Here is a 27,742-nt window from a genome sequence, read left to right as displayed (position 1 = left end):
TCCCCGAGTCCTGTCCAGTCCTCCCTTGAAATGGGGAAGAAGGGCCTCTCCGCAAGGCAATGAGACGGGCAGGCTTCCTGCATGCCACTCTGGAGAGGGGGCACTCGGGGACCAGACACCAGTTGTCGCTACCATGCTAGGCTCTCTACCCCCGGCCAGACAGCTAAGTCTACCAAACTGTCCTCATTACCTCCTTTTCTTTTCCATGAGTTTTACAACATTGTTCTTTTCTTCCATGGTCTCACCCACCTCTGAGGCTCCAAAAATCCTCTAGGGTGTCCCGGTGTCCCCTGTCCTCCCCCCACGACATCTACCTGCCCAGGGGGCAATGCCTGTTGAGGCTTCCACACTCATCTTCATTCTTCAGGCATCACCTCCTCCAGGAAGCCCTCCAAGGCCACTCCAGTTAGGATTAGGTCCCCCTCCTCTGGGCTTCCAGAATACTCAGGACTCCCCTCCATCAGAGCCCGATCACCACGCTGAACTTCTATCTCTTCCCTCTCGAGCTCTGCCCCGTGGTATTAAGCAATCTGAGAAAAGTCACTTCAATATGTAATTCTTTATGTTCCCTACAACCTCTCATGATGCTTGGTATGTATCAAGGGCATTTGTCCATTTAGGGAATGAATAGATAAACGAAGGAATGAATGTATGTGTAGTGTTACTTTGGGCTTTTTTGATGAAGACAGTATGATCATTTAATAAATGATTACTCCCTGCTTCCCTGGGTATGTTCAGCTTTAACCAAAACGGTGTGTTTTGAGATGAAATGAAAGACACAACAAGGAACATATCTGGGGACCCCAGCATTCATAACATCCCCAAATTATTTATTCACATAATTTAATAATGTGTCAGATATGTCTGGAACTTCTAACTATTGGATGTCTTAAAGCGAGTGCCCTTGGCGCTGCTAGGCACACACAGGCATCACCCTCGTGGATCAAATAAGGGAAAGGAACATCCAGCCACCAGGACGGCCCATGAGGGTCCATCCCAGGCCTCCCCACACAGCAGGACGGTGGGGAGGTGATCTGGCAATGACTGAGTTAACTCACTCCACATCAGAGGCTTCTGTGGAATTACTTCTGCCCCAGGGTGGGATCCAGGGGCAAACCCCGCTCTCTGGCACCTCTTTGGGATTCCTGAACCCCAGGGGACAGAAGGGCTGGAAAGGGGCACATTTAGATAGCAGAGGAAGGTGACTTGGAGTCTCTGTCTCCTGCAGAAAAGCAGCCTGGCTCTTTCTTACTGTTGAGTAAGAGAATCTGAGTAAGTTGCTACAAGGGAAATTTCCTCTCCTCTTGCCAGGTCTTCCTATTGTGGTCCTGTGTTTGTCTCAAATTCACTTGGTGAGTTTTTCTGCATGCAATTGAAAAAATAAAGAAAACTCATCTTTTGCATCAGATAGTTGCATACAAATGGTATCTGGCACTTTCACAACATACTACAGAATCTTCAAGGCGCACCAATGTAGCACAGTATAATCTTATAATGGGGAAATACAGTTTTCTAATAACCAGTTGCTTTCTTCGAAGACAGGTCTGTAAGAGAGTTATTATAAGGCAAAAAAAAGAAAAGAAAAAACACACACACAATAACAAAAATAAACCAGGTCTGAAATTCTGACAGCTTCTTCCAATGAAAGGGAGTTAAATGGGTCTTTGAATTACCAGCTCCTGCACGGCGGTCTGATTGTCTTGCTTTGTAAAATGAGTTTTACAAACACTTCTACAGAACGACGTTATTCGAGAAGCAATACTGAGGCATCTTGGTCATGATTGTGGGAAGGAGTCCTGGGCTTCACTAAATTCAAGGCAAAGGCATCCCTCTTTTGCCAAAGCTGGGCTGATCCCATCTTGGGAAGACACCACTTTCAAATTCCGACGGGTCACCCAGCGAAAGAGAAGGAACTGTGCAACAGGTCCGGAGCTCACAGCCACGCCGAAGGCAATTCAAACAACACTGAGTACCAGGGACTTGGCGTATCAACTCCCACGAGTCTCCAAAGATCACCGCCCTGCACCCAGTGCGGGTGCCTGTGGGCCTTCGGATCGCCATGGAGTAAATACATCAATCAATCCTTCCATTTTATAAAACCATCACCAGAAGAAACTTGCCTAAGACCGCACTGGGCTCAAACCCAGTTCTGCTGAACACAGAAAAGCCTTTTCTGATGTCCCTGGCTTCCTCTGTTGAACAGAGGCGTGGTCCTGCAGCCACTGAAGGAAGACTTGGGAACGGAAAATGAACAAAACGGGAGACCAATTCCTTCTTGAAATAAAGAGATACCCCAGGTCACATGATGACTTTCACGGGCCTATAAATACTTCTGCCTTCGTGGGCCCCTTCTTCCGTAAAATGATATTAAATATTATAGTATACAACTGACTTTGTAAAAAAGACCAGTGCACCAAGTTGGATTTTTCTTCTGATTGTAAAAGAGCATAAGAGACTTTTATGGGCCTTTAAAAGTATCGCGGGTCGGGGCGCCTGGGTGGCTCAGAGGGTTAAAAGCCTCTGCCTTCGGTTCAGGTCATGATCCCAGGGTCCTGGGATCGAGCCCCACGTCGGGCTCTCTCCTTGGTGGAGAGTCTGCTTCCTCCTCTCTCTCTCTGCCTGCCTCTCTGCCTACTTGTGATCTCTGTCTGTCAAATAAATAAATAAATAAATAAAATCTAAAAAAAAAAAAAAAAAAGTATCGCGGGTCTCAGGCACCCCAGGCCGTGTACCTACTGTGTCTAACAGACGAGGGGACCCCGGCGGCGTCAAGCAAAGATGCCATCAACTAGAAAACCCGCACGCAAACAGGATATGCTCAGACGACAGGCTTCCAAGGTTGTGACGCTCACAACGCTTGCCTAGCACCCTGGAAATCAATACCGGACAGTTCAGTTACGATTATGTTTGGTTCCAGACACTAAAGACCCATCTAAGTGACTTGCCCACAAAGGAATTTTTCATATGAAATAATTGCAGGCCAGGGCACTGGCTCGGCTGTTCATGGGGCGGGCTGCACAGAGGACCCACGCCCCTTCTACTTTCCTCTCTGGCATCCTTCCCACGTGTATTTGCTCCTCATGGAAGGAAAAGGACGCCGCCTCTAGGCAGCCCGCCACTATTCCAGGCAAGATCAAGAGGAAAGTGCCAAGGCCAAAGGATAAAAGGTTTTGCCTCCCAAAGCTTTGTTTTACTGGGGAACGAAGCCTTCTGCAGGCCAGAACTGGGTTCTAGGATGTTCCAGAGCATCTGGAAAAGGACTTTCAAGGGGAACTGATGAGGGAGCAGAAAGCTGGCTGAAGGCAAAGCACAAGGCGGCACCCTGCTACTTCCCCCCATCCCCCATCCCTGGGTGGGACATGTGTGACTTTCTTCCAGGGATCTCCCAGATATCTTCCTGTCAATGCCTGGTTAGAGGGTTGAAACCACCTTAAGTTCACAATGGCACGGCCGGCCGCTGGTCTCTTGTAGGTTCTCTTTAGCATGTGAAAGTTCTTTTGGAAGCCTCCCTTTTTCCTTACTTCCTCAACCCCGTAGTAATCAGCCTCCTGTCACAACCCAGGGGGTCGCAGCTCTTCCTGTCCACGGGTCCTGTCCCCGTGCTTGAATAAACCGCCATTTTGCACCAAAGACGTCTCAAGAATTTTTTCTTGGCCATTGGCTTCAAACCCTAACATTGTCTTTCCTACATCAGAATCGTTGCTTCCCCTACACGAAGTCAAGCTCCTAAGGAAAAGGGGTCAGTCAGTAAGAGAGAAAAATGGAGCCCAAGCAGGGAGGCAGGCAGGCAGGCATGGTGCGGGCTTCAACAGCCATAATTCCTAGAGAACAAAACTCTCTAGTCCCGAGGGATGACCAAATCTCTGAAAAGACCACTAACATTCGGGAAAGTTTGGGTGTAGCAGAGAACAGGGAGAGGTTTTAAGTTTCCACTAGAAGGAGAGAATCTGGGCCACTCCACCCCGTGTCAGCCGCTGGGCAAAAGGAGAAGATGACGCGATGTCATGCCAGGCATTTGCTAGCATGGCGGCCGTAACCAGGTCTCCAGGCTGTATGCATTTTTATAAATCCCTTATTTGCTGGTCCAAGACGCTGGCAGCGTCTTTCTAGGCCAATAAGAACAGGGGTTTCATGCCCATCTACCTGTCCGCCGGGCTCAATCTCACCGGCTGCTAACTTTTACCTCAACCACCGTCCCGTCAACAGCAACATGGCCAGATGCAGCCCAGTGGGCAGAGAACACCTCAGGGTGCTCTCCTGACCTGAGCTCCCCAAAACTCAGCTCCGTGGGGGCTCTCCCCCTGGATAGCAAGACACATGGAACCAAGCACTGTTCTTGGTCATCAAAGCTCAGGTCAGGGCTGTGAATGGAACTAGGAACAGGACTTGACAGAATATTCTGTAGTTCTGCTAGGGCAGGATTAGGGCAAACGACTATCGGGTTTGTTTCCTTTCAGTGTTTCTCAGACCGTGTCCCCAGGGGACACGCGGCAACAACGGGAGATATTTTTGGTGGTGGGGTGACGCCATAGCCATCGGGCAGGTAGCGGTCAGGGACACTGCTCACCATCAAACAGGCACAGAACTGTCCCCCCACGGTGAGGAATGATCCAGCCCCAAATATCCAGAGCGCCCACGCAGAGAAACCCTCCTTTATTTGAATCCACACAAAGTCTTGTAATGTAGGAGCCCGAACCTCAGCGAGGCGGAGGGTCCTGTGAGGGAGTCAAGGGACCCAGAAGTGGCAGAGCAGGGACTAGAATCCGGGTGTGAGCCCAAACCCGTGCTCTCAACTACCCAGTTTGGAGCCTTCTCGTCTTATCTGTGCACCGAGCACACATCTGCTCGGCCCGCTCGGCCCCCTGCCTCCTTCAAGGGCTTGCAGATTCATAAGGAGGATTTGTCCATTAGCAGTTCGATAATCTAGAAACAGCCAGAAATCGGGCTTTTTAAAGTTCTATTTTCACTCCTGTTCTTTTCCTTCTTCTGCCCTATCGACCGTCTAACCACATGCCCCGTGGTTTGTCTTAATCTCCCACTGTTTGAATTTTCATTTTTCCTTCTGCGGGTTGTGAAGACTTGATCTTGGCTTCTTGAAGCCTCACCGCCCTGGAGAAGGCAGATAGGCCCCCGCCCAGGCTCGTGGGGAGCATTAAACGAGATAATGCGTGAGCTCTGCGCCTGGCACGGTTGTGAAGGCAGGAGAACTCATTAGCTCTGCTTGCTCCAACCTCTAGTCTTCTGGCCAAAAACCTGGCTCAGATGACAGGTGAAATGGAAGCATTTCCATGTATCAGAGAGCACTTTAAGGCTATTAGAGTAGGATTGGCCTTTTTTTTAAAAATAAGATTTTAAATTTTTATTTAACATTTATTGAGACAGAGAGAGAGAGAGAGAGAGAGAGGACGAGCAGGGGGGAGGGGGAAAGAGAGAGAGAATTCCAACCAGACTCCCCACTGAGCATCCAGTGTGGGGCTGGATCTCACGACCCTGAGATCATGACCTGAGCGGAATCAAGGGTCAGAGGCTTAACCAACTGAGCCACCCAGGCTCCCCCGGATTGTTTTTTCCTTTTGTTTTAACTTTGTTGATTCTGGCCCACTGTGAGAAATGCAGCTTATGTTAGGATATAGGACACACACACACACACACACACACACACACACACCCTTAAAACAAAAGGTTATATCCTTATCGTTACTAAATAGGAGTTATTCTGATATTTTCTATTTCAGTTTTTTAAAAATACTGTAATGTAATTACAGTATTTTCTTAAAATACAGTATTTTCTTGGGGCGCCTGGGTGGCTCAGTGGGTTAAAGCCTCTGCCTTTGGCTCAGGTCATGGTCCCAGGGTCCTGGGATCGAGCCTTGCATCAGGATCTCTGCTCTGCAGGGAGTCTGCTTCCTCCTCTCTCTCTGCCTGCCTCTCTGTCTACTTGTGATCTCTGTCAAATAAACAAAATATTTTTTTAAAAATACAGTATTTTCTTAAAATACAGTATTTTCTTAAAATACAGTATTTTCTTAAAATACAGTATTTTCTTAAAATACAGTATTTTCTTAAAATACAGTATTTTCTTAAAATACAGTATTTTCTTAAAATACAGTATTTTCTTAAAATACAGTATTTTCTTAAAATACAGTATTTTCTTAAAATACAGTATTTTCTTAAAATACTGTAATGTAATTATAGTAATTTACCCACGGGTTACGAATACTATATATTGTATGATTTATTTATATGAAAGTCTACAACAGACAAAGCTATACGGTGAGATATGTCATTTCCCAGGGCCACAGGGGGAGCTGACAGCAAGGGGGCCAGAGAGAAATTCTGGGGTGATAGAACGTTCTAGATCTCAATTATGGTGGTGGTTTTAGGATGGTGTAAATTTGTGAAAATTCACCAAACTGTTCAAATAAAAAGGGTGGGTGTTCTATTAATTGGAGTGCTATAAACACTGATGGTTTCAGAGTATTATGATCGTTTAATGCCACTGTTCCATTCTGCTGGGTTTGGAATTCCCTCACATCCATAAGGCATGTCCCAGGAATACTCATACTACCTAAGAAGACAAGAATCGTGCACCTTGTTGGCCAGCCATCAAAACAGATCCTAGGTCCTTCTCAGCTCGCTCAGTGATCACAGTCATACTCTGAGTTGGAAGTCGCTTCAGTGATTTTAGAGAGGAGAAAACCGAGGCATATACAGGTAATGTTACCTAACATAACAGAAACCACGGTAGAAGGTGAGATTCATCTAGGGTCATCTGTGACCCAACAGTTCCTGTTTGGTCTTTGCCCAACACTTGTTATCTCCGGGTGACAGCGTTTAGGTGGGGATTGGTTGCCAGAAAGACCAAGACATAATTAGAAGTTTCAGCCACATCCCTAACCTCTGGGGAGGGGAGAGACGGGAAATGGAGTCCAGTCACCAATGGCCAAAAATCTCATCAATCATGCCTATGCAATGAGACCTACATAGAAACCCCTAAACAACAGTATTCAGACAGGGGTTTGGGACCATCCTGTGGTTCCAGGAGGATGATGCGCTCCATATCCCTCCCTCACGCCTTGCTCCGGACATCTCTTCTGTTAGGCTGCCCCTGAGTTTCATCTTTTATAATAAACTGGTAGTTTATTATAGATAACGTGGTAGATAATGTGTCTTCTGAGTGCTGTGTGCTGATCTAGCAAATTCCTGCCCCCTCAGGGGTGTCCTGGGAATCCCTAATTCGGAGTCAGTGGGTCAGAAATGCAGGCAGCAAGCTGACATGGGGACAGTCTTGTGAGACTGAGCCTTCCACCTATGGGGTCTGCATGAACTCTGGGGACGCAGCTTCAGAACTGAATTTTAAGACCACCCGCTGGTGCCAGAACTGGTTACTGGTATGGAAAAAAAAAATCCACACATTTGATATCAGAAGTGTTGAGAGTGAAAACAAAGCAGATGTCTGATCTCAGGGTCCATGGTTTAACCCTCAGGGACATGACCTCCCAAATGGAGGCGAGTCTTTGTTTTCTATTTCCCTCTAAACACTCCCAGAGTCGTTTGGCTTCAATGACTGTTTGTCATTCTTAAATGTTGGATCCAATCTGCTGCTGCCACTCGAAGAAATAGATCTTACATGTTCTGACAGATGTTAGATGTTACTATCAAGTAACACTCCAGCAGGAAAGCAGGATGCTATCAGTTTGATTTTCCATAAGAAGGTTGATGAATGACAACAAATACAAGTTTTTTTCCACGAATTTGAGGGACCTTCAAGCAAAGACCAAGGTCCCAGCATTTGCGGTCTTTCCAGAAAACTGTGGTTTCATCACACCAGCTAGTCGATTAATAACTTCTGGACGGAGGTATTTACTGAACTGTCACGCCTATGACAAAATTTCCGGAGCTGCCATTGCTAAAGAAGATGAATTAAGGGATCAGAGCTTTAAAGTCTCAAGAATGGCTCGGGATGGGAGGCAGGGGGGGGCGTGGGAGCGGAGAAGGAACGAAAATATTAAATAATTAGAAGAAAAAGATTAGAAGAAGAAAGGTCTCCTTGCCCTACCCTGAGAATCATGGTGCCATTTCCCTGTTCCTTTCAACTCTTGGTCTCTGTCCCCACTTGCAAGGTTATTTTAGTAATAGCTAATAACATCCTTAATACCAGTGCACACCCAATTTAATTTGGGGGTTTCAATGGAAGGTCTACTGTAGATTTTAGCTCACAGACATTTATTTTTCCTTCTACCCTTGGACCTGGGAGGCATTAATAAGCACAGATTCTCTTTTTATTGGCTTATATTAGTTTCCAATATTTAAAGGCTGGGAGATTTCACTAATCCAGAGTTCCAGCTTTGAATTGACCAAAGACACAAAAACAGAAACCCTGACGATTTAGCAACTCTTGGCCTCATGTTTCTGCTTGCCAGCCCTTGGCTGGCCTGCTGAACCGGGGCTTCCCTACTACCCAAACCTGGCCAGCCTCCCTGATTGGTGTTACTTGTCTGGCCCCCACAGGCATTTGAATTTCGCCTTCAGTTTAAATATGACCATTACTAATTATCTCAGTCAAAACAAAACAAAACACTAATGGTGTCTCTTACTGCTGACAGATCGGTTCGATGAAACAGTGATGAGCCCACTTGTAATTCTCACCGGCATACTCTGGAAAGGCAGCCAACATTGTCCCATTGCACAGCAAGGAACACCAAGGCCAAGCAGAGCAATATAATTGCTCAGTGTACTAGAAACAATGCCTGTTTTAGAATTCTGACCCGCCTAATTCAAGCCAATTCCTACTTACTGGTTGTGAGAATTTAAGTAATTCTCTGACCCCCTCTCCCCCCTATCCCAACCCTCTGCATCTCAACTTCCTCGTCCTAAAATAATACTACTCAGGTGTAAGTGAGGGTCAAACAAGATAGTTTATTAAAAACCTCTGGAAAAGAGCAATTTCTCATTCACTATTATTCCCTTTGTCTGTCTTCTACAACATGGAGGTCACGGTTTTTCATAAATAAGACTAGAAGCATCTTTCATTCTAAACATAGTCTCTCATTTCATGCCATCTTGGAGGAGAGGCCCTTGATTTGGGAAGAACTCCAAACTTGAAGTATTTTTACGATTTTCAAAGAATTTCCACACCTACGACTTCAGGGGGTCTTAACCAAACGGACAGGAGACTTGGTATTGCTGTTTTGTAGTTGGGGATATCGGGTCAAAAGTCTGCATTTCAGCTCTCTCTGGAGCTTTCCAGTTTGTACTCTCTTTTGTAGTAGCCTGCAAGGCATTCTTAAAAATAACTTTTCTTATTATCCCAAATCATGGAGGGAGGAATCCAAGAATCCGCAGAGAGGTTAAGTGCATGGAACGGAGTAACACGACCACTCGGGAGCTGACGGGCTCGAGATTCTTTCCTCCCACCCGTCAGTTCCTAAAATGGGCTCCTCGCAACCCCAACCCTAAAAGATGATCCAGGGAAAAGGGCTCTCCTAAACTTCAGAAGCTACTGCAGTCTCTCCAACAAGTTACGTCTTAGCAAAGAGAACAAAGAGGATGATACGGGCGCACGTGTGTTTTAAGCTCCATCTTTGGTACGTGCAACACCCTCATTGGAAACCTACATTCCAGAAGGGGCGAGCTGGGATCTGCAAAAACAAACCAAAACAAAACAAAACAAAAATACTCATCAGATCCCTCACTCCAAAAGCGGCTTCTGTAGGTCTGGTTTTGTGTATTAGCATAATGGATGTCGGAAGTGGTTTTTCTTTAATTTTTTTTTAAAGATTTTATTTATTTAATCTGACAAACAGAGATCACAAGTAGGCAGAGAGGCCGGCGGGGGAGTGGGGGGGGCGGGTAGGGGGGTGGTTAAAGCAGGCTGCCCGCTCAGCAGAGAGCCCGGTGCAGGTGCAGGGCTCGACCCGGGGACCCTGGGATCATGACCTGAGTCAAAGGCAGAGGCTTTAACCCACTGAGCCACCCAGGTGTCCCAGAAGTGGTTTTTCTAGCTGAATAAAGGGGTGTCCACAAATCCAGGGACACTGGAAAGCTATAGACATTCCGATCTCTTTCAGAATGAGGGAGTAAGTCTCCTGCAGACCTTAGGATTTCCGACAGGTCCTCCCTTCGAGTGACAGTCGGCAGACTCTCCCACCTCCCACCGGAACCTTAGCTCAGTCTTGGGGCTGGAATATGGTCCCATCTGCCTCAGGGAAATCTTTTTTTTTTTTTTTTTAAGATTTTATTTATTTATTTGACAGACAGAGAGATCACAAGTAGTCAGAGAGGCAGGCAGAGAAAGAGGGGGAAGCAGACTCCCTGCTGAGCAGAGAGCCTGATGTGGGGCTCGATTCCAGAACTCTGAGATCATGATCTGAGCCGAAGGCAGAGGCTTAACCCACTGAGCCACCCAGGCGACCCTGCCTCAGTGAAATCTTCACCACAATCAGAACATCTGAAAACACAGGGAGTTCAGCCCTCAGTCCACATCACTGTTTCTGTACCTGATGGCTCATTACTGTTAGCAGGTGTTTGAAGATTTGGGGCAACTCCATTGTAAATGGCTATCCCATGGCCGTGGGTGAGAGTGAGCAGACCGGCCTTCACCTACTTTTGTCACTGAAAGCTGCTGATTCCGTGCCACCAACAACCTAACTGGTGTTAAGTCCAGTCCAATGAACATTCTGCCTCATATGGCCGACTCTAGATCATTACACTGCATTTACTCAACGTCTGCCTTCAAGAAGTCCGCAAATGAAAAAAAAATAAACAAAAAAACAAACAAAAACAACAACAAAAAAACTGGTTTGACTCTGAATTAATCAAAAATTCACCAAAGGCCAAAACCGCACCCCCTCCCACAATCCCCCTCTAGGAACCTGAATTGGCATCTCTTGGAATGCCCTTGGGGAAATCCTGGTCTAGCCCTGTCTGACCCCTTCCCGATTAACTGCCATTTCCCCCAGGCAAGGGAAGGACCAGAAAGAGGCACTGGGCTTTTAGGACTTCAGAGCCCAGTTCTCCCTATTGTTCTCCCCTCTTTTCTTCCTTCTCCAAGTGTATCATAGGATCATCAGAAACCCTATTGAAGCCTCTCTGGAAGGCACTGTGATCTTTATCTTCAAAGCCTTCCAGCTAGGCCTTTGGCTCCTGATTTGCATGACAGCTGAAGGAAAGTAAATTTGGGGGCTGGCTTCCTTTGATAACCAAATGCTTCTCTTTCTTTCTTTGTTATGAAGGTACAACTTTAAAAGGAATTCAGTGATGAGGAAAATAATTCTACAGTATTTAGCAAGGGGGCAGTCACTGTGACTGGCTTGGGGCATTCGATCAAAATAGTAACTGTGCCCCGTGGCTTCAATAGAGGTCAGTTATCAAATGACTGCACTGGAAAGTTAAAAAGGCGAGCACCAGTTTCTGGGTGGGAGCCTCCCGTGGAAGCAGGAGAGACGCCCAAAAAAACACCAGAATGTAATCTGCCGTCCTGCTCACCTCGCCCTTTCTTCGAGGAGCGACTTCTGCACAGGACCGGCCACAAAGTCCATGGGACCAGGTATAAAACGAAAATGCAGAGCTCCTCGTGCAAAAGCAGGAAGGAAAGAAGTGCGGGTTAAGGAACTGAAATGTCAGCGGTCTTCCTTTCTCCCAAGCTCTTCCTCACGCGTCCCCGTGTTTCTCACTTGCTATGAACATCATCGTTAGAACAATTAAAAGTCTAAGTTATTAGCATGAGTTTTACTGGTCACCCTTCTATTGTGCCGTGTCCAACTCCTTTCCTTGCTAAAGCACTTCTGCTTTTTATCCAGAGCAAGTACCCAAAACCCAGCTTCAGAAAACTTACCACAGAAGTGAATTTACTGTGATCGAATGTGGGCAGGGAATAGCCTCTCGCCGGCAGGAGCTCCCACGGGTCCAGTAGAGGCGAAGAGCACTCTCTCCTGCAAACACTCGGCTAAACCCCCGCGGCACCGGTGTGAGTGCAGTGCGGCACCCCAGGGCACCTTAGCACACAGTTTGGGAAACGCAAGTGCAGAAGTAAAGTGTATGGAAACTGGAGTTAGGGGCTGTGCTGGGGGCAAGTTGCTTCAAGGCTCAGTGCATCATAAAATAGGGAGCGGGGCGGGGGGGTTGCCTCACAGGGACGATGTAAGGATGTTGATCAGCACACCCGAGTTCCAGAAATGTCGGAGCTCCCTGGCACCGACTTCTCTGTAAGAGCAAGACCACTCAGCGGAGGCAGAACCCAGATCATGCCCCCCGTGATTTAATGCCGCATCTGTCGGGGACTCACCTTCCATTGATTTACAAAATGAGTATTTATTGAGCACCCACGAAATTCACTGGGTATTTTGTCTGGTGCCAGGGGTACAAAGCTATGCCAAACAGACATATAACACCTGCTCTCAGGGAGCTTGAGAAGCACGGAAAAGGCCGACAACCCAACAACCACGGGAAAATGTCATCTTGAACCACAATGCGTGCTCTGCACGAAGCCTTCACAAAAGCTTAGGATGGGACACTTCGTCCGGTTTGGGGGGGGTCTCAGGAAGGAACTCCGACAACCTGGTGTTTGAGTGGAAGTCCGAAGGGTCCGTTTTGCAAGAGTGGAAGAAGGTAAGATTTTTCGAGGCCAGTGGAACTGCAGAAACAATGACCTCTGCCATGGGAGGGAGCAGGTCCTCCTGGGGGAGGGCTGAGGATTCCCGACCATGAAGAACATTTGTTTCACAGGTAACGCTGAAGATGGGAGACATGTGCAGTAGCAGGGATCCTAGCCATCAGCGGGGGGACAGCAGGGGGACAGCAGGGCTCACACGGAGCAGGACCCACCAAGCCTTTCCTGCAGAGGGCATATGGCCCTGTCACAGCCTCTCAGGTCTACAGGTGTCCCACCAAAGCAGACATGGATGATACATAAACCAATAGGCATGGCCCTCTGCCAATAAAACTTTATTTACAAAGCAGGGAATAGGGGCACCTGGGTGGCTCAGTCAGTTAAGCCTCTGCCTTTGGCTCAGGTAATGATCCCAGGTCATCCATCCCCATGCCAGGCACTCTGCTCAGCAGGAGTCGGCTTCTCCCTCTCCTCACCTCTGCTCATGCCCTCTCTCAAATAAATAAAATCTTAAAAAGAAAAAAGAAAAAAAAGGCAGGGAGTAGGTCAACTTTGGCCAGTTTGCAGACCCTTTCTAAAGAGGGCTTCCCCACGCACCACATCAATTGGGCCCAAGAAGGGTAACTACCTACTGAAAAGACGAATGATTGAAAACGGTTCTTTGCCTCTTGGGGTTTCCAGGGAAAACAAGCAAATAAACACAACATGTTAATACAGAGACACAAAGCGGAGTGGTCCGTCTGCCAAAACTCAGACCAAAAATACTGTTCCTGACCCACCTCCAGTCTCTTCAGTCGGCTCGAACAGCTCCTGCTCTCCAGAAGAGGGAAATGCAGTCGCACCAAAGGCCAAACAAAGAACGAGGCTCTTGCAGTAAGGCTGGGAGAGCCTGGGGCAGGAGCAGGGCCGGGAGGCTGGTTGGCGAGTGGCTCAGCGCACGTGGAGTCCTGAGTCGTTAACAGTAGCAACCGGACTCTGGCTCCTTCCTCTCCCTGCTGGTCTTTCCAGCCTGCGCTTTGCTTTTCGAGAGTCGCTCTTGGCTGACGGTTTCCCATGAAAAAGAACAGTGCAGGAAGACCTGGTACATCTTAGAGCAACAAAGAAGGTCAAACCGAGTCTCCTTGTTAGTTGTTAAAGCAACAAAGAAAATACTGCTGAGGCCCTGCAGAGGCCACGTGGGAGCCCACTTCCAGAGCTGCGGCCCCAACATGCCTCTCCTCTCGTGGGCAGCCCCCACGCACAATTACTGTTGTACCAGGTGCCTCAGTTTCCCCATCACCTGGCCTCCCAGCTCCTCCTGCTGACTTCCTGGCGATGTCCTGGATGTCCTGGTTGAGAACACCTTGCTGACTGCCTCTAGTGGCCAGATCTCAGGGGTGAGAACTCTCCGTTTCTATCTTCTCAAGGTTTAAGATGGGATTTTACACCACCTGTCCCGGAATTACCTAGACACACGGACTGAAAATGCAGAATCATGGGCTCCCCCCCACCCCGTCCCAGATCCACGGAAGGAGTATCTTCTACCAACACTTGAGAACTACAGGCTCAGAGAGCAGAATGTGGGCAGTTCCATCCTATTCAGCACAACTGTAGGTAAATGGTTATCACAGGGTCCTGCCTTGGCTGAGCCAAATCATCACAGATTCAGCCAATGGTTTACTCTGAAATCAGCCAACTGCTGACTTTCACCAGAAGAGGGGCAGACTGGGGCGCCTGGGTGGCTCAGTGGGTTAAGCCTCTGCCTTCGGTTCAGGTCATGACCTCAGGGTCCTGGGATCGAGCCCCGCGTCGGGCTCTCTGCTCAGCAGGGAGCCTGCTTCCCCCTTTCTCTCTGCCTGCTGCTCTGCCTACTTGTGATCCCTCTCTCTGTTAAATAAATAAATAAAATCTTAAAAAAAAAAAAAAAAAGAGGGGCCGACTTACCGCCAATATTTAACCAAAGAACTTAAAACCTCAATACGAATGCAAAGTATTAAGCCAGCAGTCTTAATGGGAATCGGAGAATGGATGTGGGTTTTTTTGCTGGGACTGGAGAGAAGATTGTGTTAACACAGGTGACCCTCGGGCAACACAAGGGAAAGGCACACTGACTCCTGCTCAGTCGAAAACCTGAGAACAACTTCTCAGGTCGCGATAGCTTCCCCTTAGCTTATAAAACAACTAGCAACAGCCTACCGTTGACTGCGAGTCTTTCCGACCGCACAGCGGACTCACACACGTTCTGCAAGTTGCGTGCATTATACATTACGGTCTTATAATCAGAAAACGGCAAGAAGATTATTAGGAGAAAATACATTTACGATACTGGATTTATGAAAAAAAAAACCCCACATACAAGTGGACCCAAACAGTTCCTGGGAACTCCCACACAGAGCCTGGCACATGATACTGAATCAGTACTTGGTAAATGCATGAATGATTTTCAGAAACCCAGACAGTCTTACCCTAAAAAGCATTTTAATAACCACTACATTAATTGGGACTCAAACTGAGTCAAGATCTTTTTTTTTTTTTAAGATTTTATTTATTTATTTATTTTATTTATTTATGTATTTGTCGCGGAGAGAGAGAGGGAGAGCGAGCGTGTGTGCACAGGCAGACAGAGGCAGAGAGAGAAGCAGGCTCCCCGCTGAGGAAGGAGCCCAACGTGGGACTCAATCCCAGGACCCCGGGGTCATGACCTGAGCTGAAGGCAGCGGCTTAACCCACTGAGCCACCCAGGCGTCCCCTGAGTAACAATCTTTATAGCACTGGCCCTGCCTGCGAAGGGGACGCACAGAACATACACTTTACTCACCACCCCCCCACCTCACGTCCCACCAAAAAAAAAAAAAAGTTTTTCTAGCAGAAACAACAACTACATCTAAGAAGAATTCTGTAGCGTCATTTCCACTGTTGGCACGAGGGCTTTCAAATATGGTTTGAATCGTGTACAAATTCACACGGCTTTGGAAACCTCCCCCTTTTCTTACATTGCATGGTCACCACTTGGGTTAGAGATTAGAAAAAGACAAACAAGAATCATTTCCCTTTATTAAGGGAAATAATAATAAATAAATTATAATAAATAAATTTCCCTTTATTTAAGGCCCAAGATTATGGTGTTTAAATTTCTCATGGTTTTTGGTTCCAAACCTGAAACTACTAAATGGGAGGATTTGAGGTTCTTACGATTTAGATAGGGGCTGGCAACCACAGAGTGGGCAGATCTGGCCTGCCACTCGTTTTTGTAAATAAAGTTTTATTGGCACACGGCCGAGCCTATCGGCTTAGGTACCGTCTATGACGGCTTTTGCAATTCAGCAGAAACAGGGACCACAGGCCTAAAATATTTATATTCTCACCCTTTGGAGGAAAGTATGCTGCCCCCTAAGGCAGCACGTGGCAGGGCTTGATATAACAGGCTCAGGAATCAGATGGTCTGGGTTCCAGCGTGAGTCTGCCATTTAGTAGACATTAAAGTAATTAAACAAGGATGGGGTTGGGGCAAATGAGCCAGCGGTCTCGACTAAGTAAGCCAAAACGTAAGCCGGAGTCGATGCGTGGGCATCCTAGAAAACAACTCAAGCACAACCAGTCACGAGACTTTCTGAAATAAAACAGGCAGTTAAACTAGAGTCGACCAGATGATTTCCTTCCTTTGCTTCCTCATCTGCTCTGTGAGGACCTCTCCCCGGCGTCTGTCTGCCTCGCCGTCTTTAGTCTGCCCCATTCAGACAATTTTTGCTCAAAGAAACTTGAGAACATTAATGTGCCTCTGTTGAACTTCCAACAAAGCTAAGAGATCTTGGGCATATTCTTTAGATTATCCAGGCTCCTTAAACCTCAGTTTTCCCATGCATAAAATGGAACCAAGAATTATACTTAACCTGATGGACCCGTTGTGGGGATTAAGTAAGATCACACAGGGAAACCACTTAGAATAGCACTTGACAATAAATAAAAAAACCCACCAGGAAACCGAGTAAAACTCTCTTTTTTGGTTGATCGGTTTCAGTTTTTAAAAATCCTAAAGGAGGTTCTGCTGTGTAGTTTACTACATTCAGCAACATTTCTTTACACGCTCATTAGGTTTAGACTTGCTTCAGCAACTCTGACTTCATTAAAATTATGATTATTTCTTTAATTCCATTCTCTTTATCTCCTTCTTCATGGTGAGCCCCCATGTTGGCAGCCAAGGCGCCGGGAACCAGGGAGAACCTCTTATGAGACAGTTTTAGAAGAGACAGAAAAAAGAACAAGAGCCAGCTAGAGTTAGGACAACAGAGTGAAGGACTAGTCAAAAGGGTGTGGACCAGATTTCTAGAAGATGAACCTGAATACACCTGAGAAAAGAAGGAAGAACTAACATAATGTGCAAGGCAGCTACCCAGAACCCAGAGAACACAAAGGCATTCACTGTGTCATTTATGTGTCCCTAATCTGCTAATTCTTAGCTGAATTTAACCCTCCTTCCCCCCGATTTTTCTCCACTTCCGAGACAAACCCCAACTAACTCAGATCCAACCGGGATTTTCACTAGGCAGACCTGGATTTTAGCAGGTCCATTGGGGTCTCATTGGTCAGTCTCCAATTTGAGATATTATGCACTTTTGGGAAGGAGCACAAATGAAAATGAACCTTTTTATGGCCCTTGCTTGGTGCTGAGTAAAATTCACTTTTTCTCTAAAAAATACAGGATAGATTTTTCTGGGGAAAAATGATAATTTTAGAGGACTTAGCTCAGTGTCTGGCACTGAGAAACTACACAATCAACATTAACTTGCCTCCCCTTAGGGGAGGAATTCTATCCCCAGGATAAGAGTTGATTCATCTCTCCATTCAATTATCACATATTTTTCAAGCATGAGCTATGTGTAAGGCACAGGTCTAGAGCCTGGGAAATAGGACTGCCAGATTTAGCAAAGAAAAATACAGATCATCCCATCAAATTTCAATCTGAGATATACAATGAACAACTTTTAGTATATTTATATCCCAAGCAATATTTGGGATATACTTACACTAAAAACTTATTCATTTTTGTATCAGATTTAACCCCATGCCCTATACTGTATCAGGGAACACTACGGACAATAGGGTAGTGACCGAGACACACACCATCCCTGCTTCCTCCAAAGCCATAGCCATTCTAGCCTCGGAACCTCCCAAGATTGAATTTCCATCTGGCAGTTCCTAGCGGGAAAGCCTGGGGCACAGACTCACTGCCTCTTCAGAGGCACATGGCCACTGGAGACCCATTTAGCCGATGTCACTCTCTATTATAACTGCAACTTTGTTTCCCTGTCATACTCCTCTGCACCTGACGTGACAGGTCTGCGTCTCCTCATCCCTCCATCCCGGATTCTATCTAGCAACGTGTCTGGAACGAGAAGATGCTCAGAAGAGACCAGCTGAATGAGTAAGCAGGCAGATGCGTAAACAGTCGCACTGACATCAAGGGCAATGCCAGACGGGCTCCTGGCTCATAAAGAGGATATCCACGTACCCTCATAAACACCAAAGATGGAAGAGAAAACCAGATCACCAGAACCCGGAGAACATGGGGGTAAAGAATGCTCATTTATTTTAAAATGTTTTATGGAGGGACTCCAAACAAAACAAAGGCTTTAAAAAAAGGAAGGTAGGGGGTAGGAGGAAGATGGTGTGAGAGCAAAACTGTAACCCTGAAAAGAAGACTAAAGGGTCCTTGGAGGTTATTTCTTCACCTAATAGGTAAGAGTCAGTCAAAGCACTGATTTAACTAATTGGTGACATCATAAAAAATAACTTCTAGTAGTTAACCAGAACCATAATATTAACAACGGAGGAATACGGTATCAACGGATAACAGATAATGAAGAGCCATTTTATTATCAGTACCAACTGTCATACAATTGAAACACTCAGAAGGAAAAATCACAAGAATCCACAAAAGGACAGATTCAGAGAAGTGCAAGGGACACGGTATCTACAATAGAAAATCATTCTGTGGCATTGACTCCTTTCTGTCCAGCTGTAAAAGAGGGAACAAAAAGTCGGTATCTACAGAGCATGTTTCAATCACGCTAAGATTTTTGTTGTTGTTGTTGTTTTTAAAAGAAAAAGACAAATATTGCATTGCAGTTTCCCAATGACCGCCCAATTAGCCAGGACTCCCAGGCTCTTCCCTTCATGGCTCCCCTCGCTGTCATCCTGTGGCCTCCGGGTGGGTCTGCCGCGGCCGACACATCACAGGTGTATCACACGATGCTCCGCGCTCCACAGCATCTGTCAGTGCTCGGATCCGTAGGCAGGGAAAGTCTCTGTGCGATGAAGCTTCAGAGGGCTGGAGACATCTTTTCCAAAAAGAAGTTAAAACCAGCAGTTATCTTTCAAGAAAGCACGCCATCAAACTAGCTAGCAACAGGTTTCTACAGCACAGACATAAGGAACAGGCAACACAGGATCACAGTGAGATGCAGATAAGGGTCAGGAGAGACAACGCAATTAACATGTCATTGGCACGGGGTCTTTGCGCTGAACTACGATCCGACCACTAGCCGCTACTTCCCTCCTTAATTTTTTCTCTTCATCAACTCCCATGTTCAGGATATTGAAGGGGAAGGAGAAGGAATCATACCGTGAAAACTTTTGTCTAGCACACTCTCTGGAAACCCGACTAGAAAGAAGGCAACATTCTGTTTACACTTAGGAAATTTTGTTGCAAGGACTCCCTAAAGCCCACAGAGGCGTTATTATTTCGGGCTTAGGCTCCAAGCCAAGACAACTGACGACATGTGGAAGGCAACACCGAGGGCCCGTGTTAGCAGCCTCCGGGAGACAAGGCAAGGGCCGGGCACACTTCGTCTATAAGGGGCCAGATACTAGATATTTTAAATTTTGCGGACCATTCGGTCTCACTGCAACTCAAGTCCGCTGCCCGCCCCGTGAGAGCAACCACAGGGAATGCAGGACGAAGGGGCATGGACGCTCCAGCAAAACTTGGTTCACAAACGCAGTGGACTGCATTGGGTCCCAGGCCCTGGCTGGCCCGGCCCATCCCCGTGGACAGGGAGCTGGATTTTCTACGAGGGGTTTTACTGCCACCTGCTGGCCGGGGTTTGCCACAAGCCCGGGAATCCGCGCTGGCGGCTCTGGGAGTTCTCAGAAGGGGGCAGAGCGAAACCAGCACAACTGAACACAGCACGTTTTTTCTTTCTTTCTTTAAAAAAAAAAAAAAAAGATTTTTTTTAAGTAAGTAAGTTAGGGGTGTGTGTGTGTGTGTGTGTGTGTGTGTGTGTGTGTGTGTTTATTGACTGACTGATTGATTGATTTGACACAGAGAGAGCGAGCCCCAGGAAGGGCAGCAGCAGCCAGAAGGGGAGGGGGAAGCAGGCTCCCCACGGAGGAGGGAGAGCAACCCGGGACTCCACCCAGGAGCCGGGGGATCATGACCTGAACCGAAGGCAGACGCTTCCCAGACTGAGCCAGGCAGGGTCCCCCGAGAGCGGTGTGTCTGGTAACCACACGTGTGGGTCAAACCTGCGTACGGCAGCGATAGGGCTGTGCCACGGGAACGAGTTCGAGCCAATGATGTTTTTTTTTTTTTTTTTTTTTTATAATTTTTTTTTCCCTTTTTATTTATTTTTTCAGCGTAACAGTATTCATTCTTTTTGCACAACACCCAGTGCTCCATGCAAAACGTGCCCTCCCCATCACCCACCACCTGTTCCCCCAACCTCCCACCCCTGACCCTTCAAAACCCTCAGGTTGTTTTTCAGAGTCCATAGTCTCTTATGGTTCGCCTCCCCTCCCCAATGTCCATAGCCCGCTCCCCCTCCCCCAATCCCACCTCCCCCCAGCAACCCCCAGTTTGTTTTGTGAGATTAAGAGTCATTTATGGTTTGTCTCCCTCCCAATCCCATGCCAATGATGTTTTTAAACCGGGAACCAAGCAAAAAGCTGCGTGGGGGCATATGGCTTAGTTTAACCTCTGTTACCTTCTCACAACCAGCCCTGCGCTCCGTGAGACCTGTCAAGACCCTTCCTGACATAAGAAATCATGGATTTGGATATTTGCAAGCCTCAACACAGAACCACAGGGAAATTCTAGACTTAGTCAGGCAGTCACTGGTGCGCAAGAGCAGAGATTATTAGTAGAGAAGCGCGAATAGTAAGATGTCCGAAATCACAGAAATCATTTCTTCCAACCTCCTCACCAGTCTGAACACAGATCCTAGACTGTTTCCACCACATACACACACGCTGTAACACTGAGAAATTGTATTAACGAATTTGAACGCCACAAGGGGCGTCTGGCGGGCTCAGTCGGTAGAACACCTGACTCTTGACCCAGGAGTCATGGGTTCGAGCCCCGTGTTGGCTGCAGGGATGATTTAATGAATTTGGGGACGACAGGTAAATATCCCATACACCTTTATTACAGTTGGGTAAAAATTCCCATGCGAAGTACACTGTGTACAAACATTATTGAGGCAAAACCCAAGTCTTCGGTCAAGAACAAAGCCCTTTCCGAACCTTCATCTAGATTCTAAGTTTGTGAGAAAAGTGATCGAATTCACTTGGGGCGACATCGGAGGGGAATCCAGCAACCTCGATCATCACGCTGGCCAACGGAATCTTTCTGGCTTGGCGTCAGTGCTACTGTTAGCTTAAAGCCAGGAAATGGACAGAATGACCATTTTTGGTCATTTTGCAGCTCACCAAGGGTCATGAGCTGGGACCAGCCTGTGGACCCCGTCTGGGCTCAGACCTCTTCTCTGGCCTGCACGGGTCATAAAATGTTTAGAACTGATGATCAATCATTAAATAACTCCACACTTCCATAAAGGTATGGATCTCCCTGTTCTCTTGTTCTGTCTCCTGCCCCAGGGCCCCTGGGGCACCCACCACACCCGCCCGTGCCCTATTTCACTGCTTGCATGTCCTCCCCGATCCTGACAGCTGTGAGAGTTTGAGACTTTCATTTCTCTGTTACCCTTTCACATTTGCTCACGTCTTAACCTCTTCTCTCTCCACCGAAGCACACACCATGTACGTGGCCGCGTTAGAATTAATATTGAAAAACCAGCGTTGATGTCTCTGAAGTAGCCACTTGCTTCTGGGAATCTACCATCGTTAAAATGAATATGCAAATTGCACCAGCTGGAACCAGCCCTCTGGAGCGGTTGTTTTCTTTCTATGACACGTGCCTTTGAAACAGCCATGGTGGCGGAATTGTTTCTCACAGGTAAGAATATATGCTAAAGAGGGAGGAGTCAAGATGGCGGAGAAGTAGCAGCCTGAGACTACATCAGGTAGCAGGAGATCAGCTCGATAGCTTATCTAAACATTGCAAACACCTACAAATCCAACGGGAGAGCGAAGAGAAGAAGAACAGCAACTCCAGAAACAGAAAATCAACCACTTTCTGAAAGGTAGGACTGGCGGAGAAGTGAATCTAAAACGACGGGAAGATAGACCGCGGGGGGAGGGGCCGGCTCCCGGCAAGCGGCGGAGGAACGGAGCACAAAATCAGGACTTTTAAAAGTCTGTTCCACTGAGGGACATTGCTCCAGGGGCTAAACCGGGGTGAAGCCCACGCGGGGCCAGCGTGGCCCCAGGCCCCGCAGGGTCACAGAAGGATCGGGGGTGTCGGAGTGTCGGAGAGCTCGCAGGTATTAGAACGGAGAAGCCGGCTGCAGAGACAGAGCCGAGGACTGAACTCTCAGCTCGGGGTTACCTTGAACTGGTCGCGGGCTGGGTGAGCTCGGAGCGCGGCTAGAGGCTGGGGATACGGGAGTGATTGGGTGCTGTCCTCTGGGGGCGCACTGAGGAGTGGGGCCCCAGGCTCTTGGCTCCTCCGGGCTAGAGACTGGGAGGCCGCCATTTTCATTCCCGTCCTCCGGAACTCTACGGAAAGCGTTCAGGGAACAGAAGCTCCCAAAAGCGAACCCGAGCCGATTACTTAGTCCGGCCGCCGGTAAGGGCGGTGCAATCCCGCCTCGGGCAAAGACACTTGAGAGTCACTACAACAGGCCCCTCCCCCAGAAGATCAACAAAATATCCAGCCAGGACGAAGTTCATCTATCAAGGAGAAAGCAGATTCAATTCCTAAGACAGCAGAGCAATTCCAGAGGAGGAGAAAGCAAAGCACGGAACTCATGGCTTTCTCCCCATGATTCTTTAGTCTTGCGGCTACTTCAATTTTCTTTTCTTTTTTCAATTTTTTTTCTTTTTTCTTTTTTCTTCTCCTGCTAAATTTTTTAAAACTTTTACCCTTTTCTTTTTTAACGTTTTTTGACTAGTTCATCTAAATATATATTTTTTTCTTTCTTTTTTATATTTTTTATTTGTTTTATTTTTTAAATTTTTTTCTTTTTTTTTTTTTCTTTTTTTTTCAGAACCTGTTTTTGTCCCCTTTTCCCCCCCCACAATTTGGGGTCTCTTCTGATTTGGTTACAGCGCATTTTTCCGGGGTCTTTGCCACCCTTTTAGTAGTTTATTTGCTCCTTCATATCCTCTTATCTGGACAAAATGACAAGGCGGAAAAAATCACCACAAACAAAAGAACAAGAGACAGTACCGAAGGCTAGGGACTAATTAACACAGACATGGGTAATATGTCAGATCAAGAGTTCAGAATGACGATTCTGAACATTCTAGCCGGGCTCGAAAAAGGCATGGAAGATATTAGAGAAACCCTCTCTGGAGATATTAAAGCCCTTTCTGGAGAAATTAAAGAACTAAAATCTAACCAAGTTGAAATCAAAAAAGCTATTAATGAGGTGCAATCAAAAATGGAGGCTCTCACGGCTAGGATCAATGAGGCAGAAGAAAGAATTAGTGATATAGAAGACCAAATGACAGAGAATAAGGAAGCCGAGCAAAAGAGGGACAAACAGCTACTGGACCATGAGGGGAGAATTCGAGAGATAAGTGACACCATAAGACGAAACAACATTAGAATAATTGGGATTCCAGAAGAAGAAGAAACAGAGAGGGGAGCAGAAGGTCTATTGGAGAGAATCACTGGAGAGAATTTCCCTAATATGGCAAAGGGAACAAGCATCAAAATCCAGGAGATGCAGAGAACCCCCCTCAAAGTCAACAAGAATAGGTCCACACCCCGTCACCTAATAGTAAAATTTACAAGTCTTAGTGACAAAGAGAAAATCCTGAAAGCAGCCCGAGAAAAGAAGTCTGTAACATACAATGGTAAAAATATTAGATTGGCGGCAGACTTATCCACAGAGACCTGGCAGGCCAGAAAGAGCTGGCATGATATATTCAGAGCACTCAACGAGAAAAACATGCAGCCAAGAATACTCTATCCAGCTAGGCTATCATTGAAAATAGAAGGAGAGATCAAAAGCTTCCAGGACAAACAAAAACTGAAAGAATTTGCAAACACCAAACCAGCTCTCCAGGAAATATTGAAAGGGGTCCTCTAAGCAAAGAGAGAGCCTAAAAGTAGTAGATCAGAAAGGTACAGAGACAATATACAGTAACAGTCACCTTACAGGCTAATAATGGCACTAAATTCATATCTCTCAATAGTTACCCTGAATGTTAATGGGCTAAATGCCCCAATCAAAAGACACAGGGTATCAGAATGGATAAAAAAACAAAACCCATCAGTATGTTGCCTACAAGAAACTCATTTTAGACGCGAAGACACCTCCAGATTTAAAGTGAGGGGGTGGAAAACAATTTACCATGCTAATGGGCATCAGAAGAAAGCTGGGGTGGCAATCCTTATACCAGATCAATTAGATTTTAAGCCAAAGACTATAAGAAGAGATGAGGAAGGACACTATATCCTACTCAAAGGGTCTGTCCAACAAGAAGATCTAACCATTTTAAATATCTATGCCCCTAACGCGGGAGCAGCCAACTATATCAACCAATTAATAACAAAATCAAAGAAACACATCAATAATAATACAATAATAGTAGGGGACTTTAACACTCCCCTCACTGAAATGGACAGATCATCCAAGCCAAAGATCAACAAGGAAATAAAGGCCTTAAATGACACACTGGACCAGATGGACATCACAGATATATTCAGAACATTTCATCCCAAAGCAACAGAATACACATTCTTCTCTAGTGCACATGGAACCTTCTCCAGAATAGATCACATCCTGGGTCACAAATCAGGTCTCAACCGGTATCAAAAGATTAGGATTATTCCCTGCATATTTTCAGACCACAATGCTCTGAAGCTAGAACTCAATCACAAGAGGAAAGCTGGAAAGAACCCAAATACATGGAGACTAGACAGCATCCTTCTAAAGAATGAATGGGTTAACCAGGAAATTAAAGAAGAATTGAAAAAATTCATGGAAACAAATGATAATGAAAACACAACAGTTCAAAATCTGTGGGACACAGCAAAGGCAGTCCTGAGAGGAAAATATATAGCGGTACAAGCCTTTCTCAAGAAACAAGAAAGGTCTCAAGTACACAACCTAACCCTACGCGTAAAGGAGCTGGAGAAAGAACAAGAAAGAAACCCTAAACCCAGCAGGAGAAGAGAAATCATAAAGATCAGAGCAGAAATCAATGAAATAGAAACCAAAAAAACAATAGAAAAAATCAATGAAACTAGGAGCTGGTTCTTTGAAAGAATCAATAAGATTGGTAAACCCCTGGCCAGACTCATCAAAAAGAAAAGAGAAAGGACCCAAATCAATAAAATCATGAATGAAAGAGGAGAGATCACAACTAACACCAAAGAAATACAGACAATTATAAGAACATACTATGAGCAACTCTACGCCAACAAATTGGCCAATCTGGAAGAAATGGATGCATTCCTAGAGACATATAAACTACCACAACTGAACCAGGAAGAAATAGAAAACCTGAACAGGCCCATAACCAGTAAGGAGATTGAAACAGTCATCAAAAATCTCCAAACAAACAAAAGCCCAGGGCCAGACGGCTTCCCAGGGGAATTCTACCAAACATTTAAAGAAGAACGAATTCCTATTCTCCTGAAACTGTTCCAAAAAACAGAAATGGAAGGAAAACTTCCAAACTCATTTTATGAGGCCAGCATCACCTTGATCCCCAAACCAGACAAGGATCCCACCAAAAAAGAGAACTACAGACCAATATCCTTGATGAACACAGACGCAAAAATTCTCGCCAAAATACTAGCCAATAGGATCCAACAGTACATTAAAAGGATTATTCACCACGATCAAGTGGGATTTATTCCAGGGCTGCAGGGTTGGTTCAACATCCGCAAATCAATCAATGTGATAGAACACATTAATAAAAGAAAGAACAAGAACCATATGATACTCTCAATAGATGCTGAAAAAGCATTTGACAAAGTACAGCATCCCTTCCTGATCAAAACTCTTCAAAGTGTAGGGATAGAGGGCACATACCTCAATATTATCAAAGCCATCTATGAAAAACCCACCGCAAATATCATTCTCAATGGAGAAAAACTGAAAGCTTTTCCGTTAAGGTGAGGAACACGGCAGGGATGTCCATTATCACCACTGCTATTCAACATAGTACTAGAAGTCCTAGCCTCAGCAATCAGACAACAAAAAGAAATTAAAGGCATCCAAATTGGTAAAGAAGAAGTCAAACTATCACTCTTCGCAGATGATATGATACTATATGTGGAAAACCCAAAAGACTCCACTCCAAAACTGCTAGAACTTGTACAGGAATTCAGTAAAGTGTCAGGATATAAAATCAATGCACAGAAATCAGTTGCATTTCTGTACACCAACAACAAGACTGAAGAAAGAGAAATTAAGGAGTCAATCCCATTTACAATTGTACCCAAAGCTATAAGATACCTAGGAATAAACCTAACCAAAGAGACTAAGAATCTATACACAGAAAATTATAAAGTACTCATGAAAGAAATTGAGGAAGACACAAAAAAAATGGAAAAATGTTCCATGCTCCTGGATTGGAAGACTAAATATTGTGAAAATGTCTATGCTACCTAAAGCAATCTACACATTTAATGCAATCCCTATCAAAATACCATCCATTTTTTTCAAAGAAATGGAACAAATAATCCTAAAATTTATATGGAACCAGAAAAGACCTCGAATAGCCAAAGGAATATTGAAGAACAAAGCCAAAGTTGGTGGCATCACAATTCCGGACTTCAAGCTCTATTACAAAGCTGTCATCATCAAGACAGCATGGTACTGGCACAAAAACAGACACATAGATCAGTGGAACAGAATAAAGAGCCCAGAAATCGACCCTCAACTCTATGGTCAACTAATCTTCGACAAAGCAGGAAAGAATGTCCAATGGAAAAAAGACAGCCTCTTCAATAAATGGTGCTGGGAAAATTGGACAGCCACATGCAGAAAAATGAAATTGGACCACTTCCTTACACCACACATGAAAATAGACTCCAAATGGATGAAGGACCTCAATGTGAGAAAGGAATCCATCAAAATCCTTGAGGAGAATGCAGGCAGCAACCTCTTCGACCTCAGCCGTAGCAACATCTTCCTAGGAACAACGGCAAAGGCAAGGGAAGCAAGGGCAAAAATGAACTATTGGGATTTCATCAAGATCAAAAGCTTTTGCACAGCAAAGGAAACAGTTAACAAAACCAAAAGACAACTGACAGAATGGGAGAAGATATTTGCAAACGACATATCAGATAAAGGGCTAGTATCCAAAATCTATAAGGAACTTAGCAAACTCAACACCCAAAGAACAAACAATCCAATCAAGAAATGGGCAGAGGACATGAACAGACATTTCTGCAAAGAAGACATCCAGATGGCCAACAGACACATGAAAAAGTGCTCCACGTCACTCGGCATCAGGGAAATACAAATCAAAACCACAATGAGATATCACCTCACACCAGTCAGAATGGCTAAAATGAACAAGTCAGGAAATGACAGATGCTGGCGAGGATGTGGAGAAAGGGGAACCCTCCTCCACTGTTGGTGGGAATGCAAGCTGGTGCAACCACTCTGGAAAACAGCATGGAGGTTCCTCAAAATGTTGAAAATAGAACTACCCTATGACCCAGCAATTGCACTACTGGGTATTTACCCTAAAGATACAAACATAGTGATCCGAAGGGGCACGTGTACCCGAATGTTTATAGCAGCAATGTCTACAATAGCCAGACTATGGAAAGAACCTAGATGTCCA

At 45.8% G+C, this 27,742-nt stretch overlaps 1 protein-coding gene across 3 annotated transcripts in view; it reads right to left on the bottom strand.

Annotated features, from left to right (window-relative positions):
- Nucleotides 1-18,437: 18,437 nt before the first annotated feature.
- The window catches only part of DOK5 (docking protein 5), a 164,002-nt gene continuing 154,697 nt past the window's right edge, over nucleotides 18,438-27,742 (bottom strand). For all 3 annotated transcript variants that reach the window (XM_045981178.1, XM_045981177.1, XM_045981179.1), the window contains one exon: nucleotides 18,438-18,927. In XM_045981178.1, coding sequence (XP_045837134.1) covers nucleotides 18,863-18,927 — 65 coding nt within the window. In that variant the 3' untranslated portion in view covers nucleotides 18,438-18,862. The remainder of the gene's footprint in view (nucleotides 18,928-27,742) is intronic.

This window comes from Meles meles, chromosome 16 (genome assembly GCF_922984935.1).
Source record: "Meles meles chromosome 16, mMelMel3.1 paternal haplotype, whole genome shotgun sequence".
NCBI classification, from domain to species: domain Eukaryota; kingdom Metazoa; phylum Chordata; class Mammalia; order Carnivora; family Mustelidae; genus Meles; species Meles meles.
This window is presented reverse-complemented; position numbering and strand designations above follow the sequence as displayed.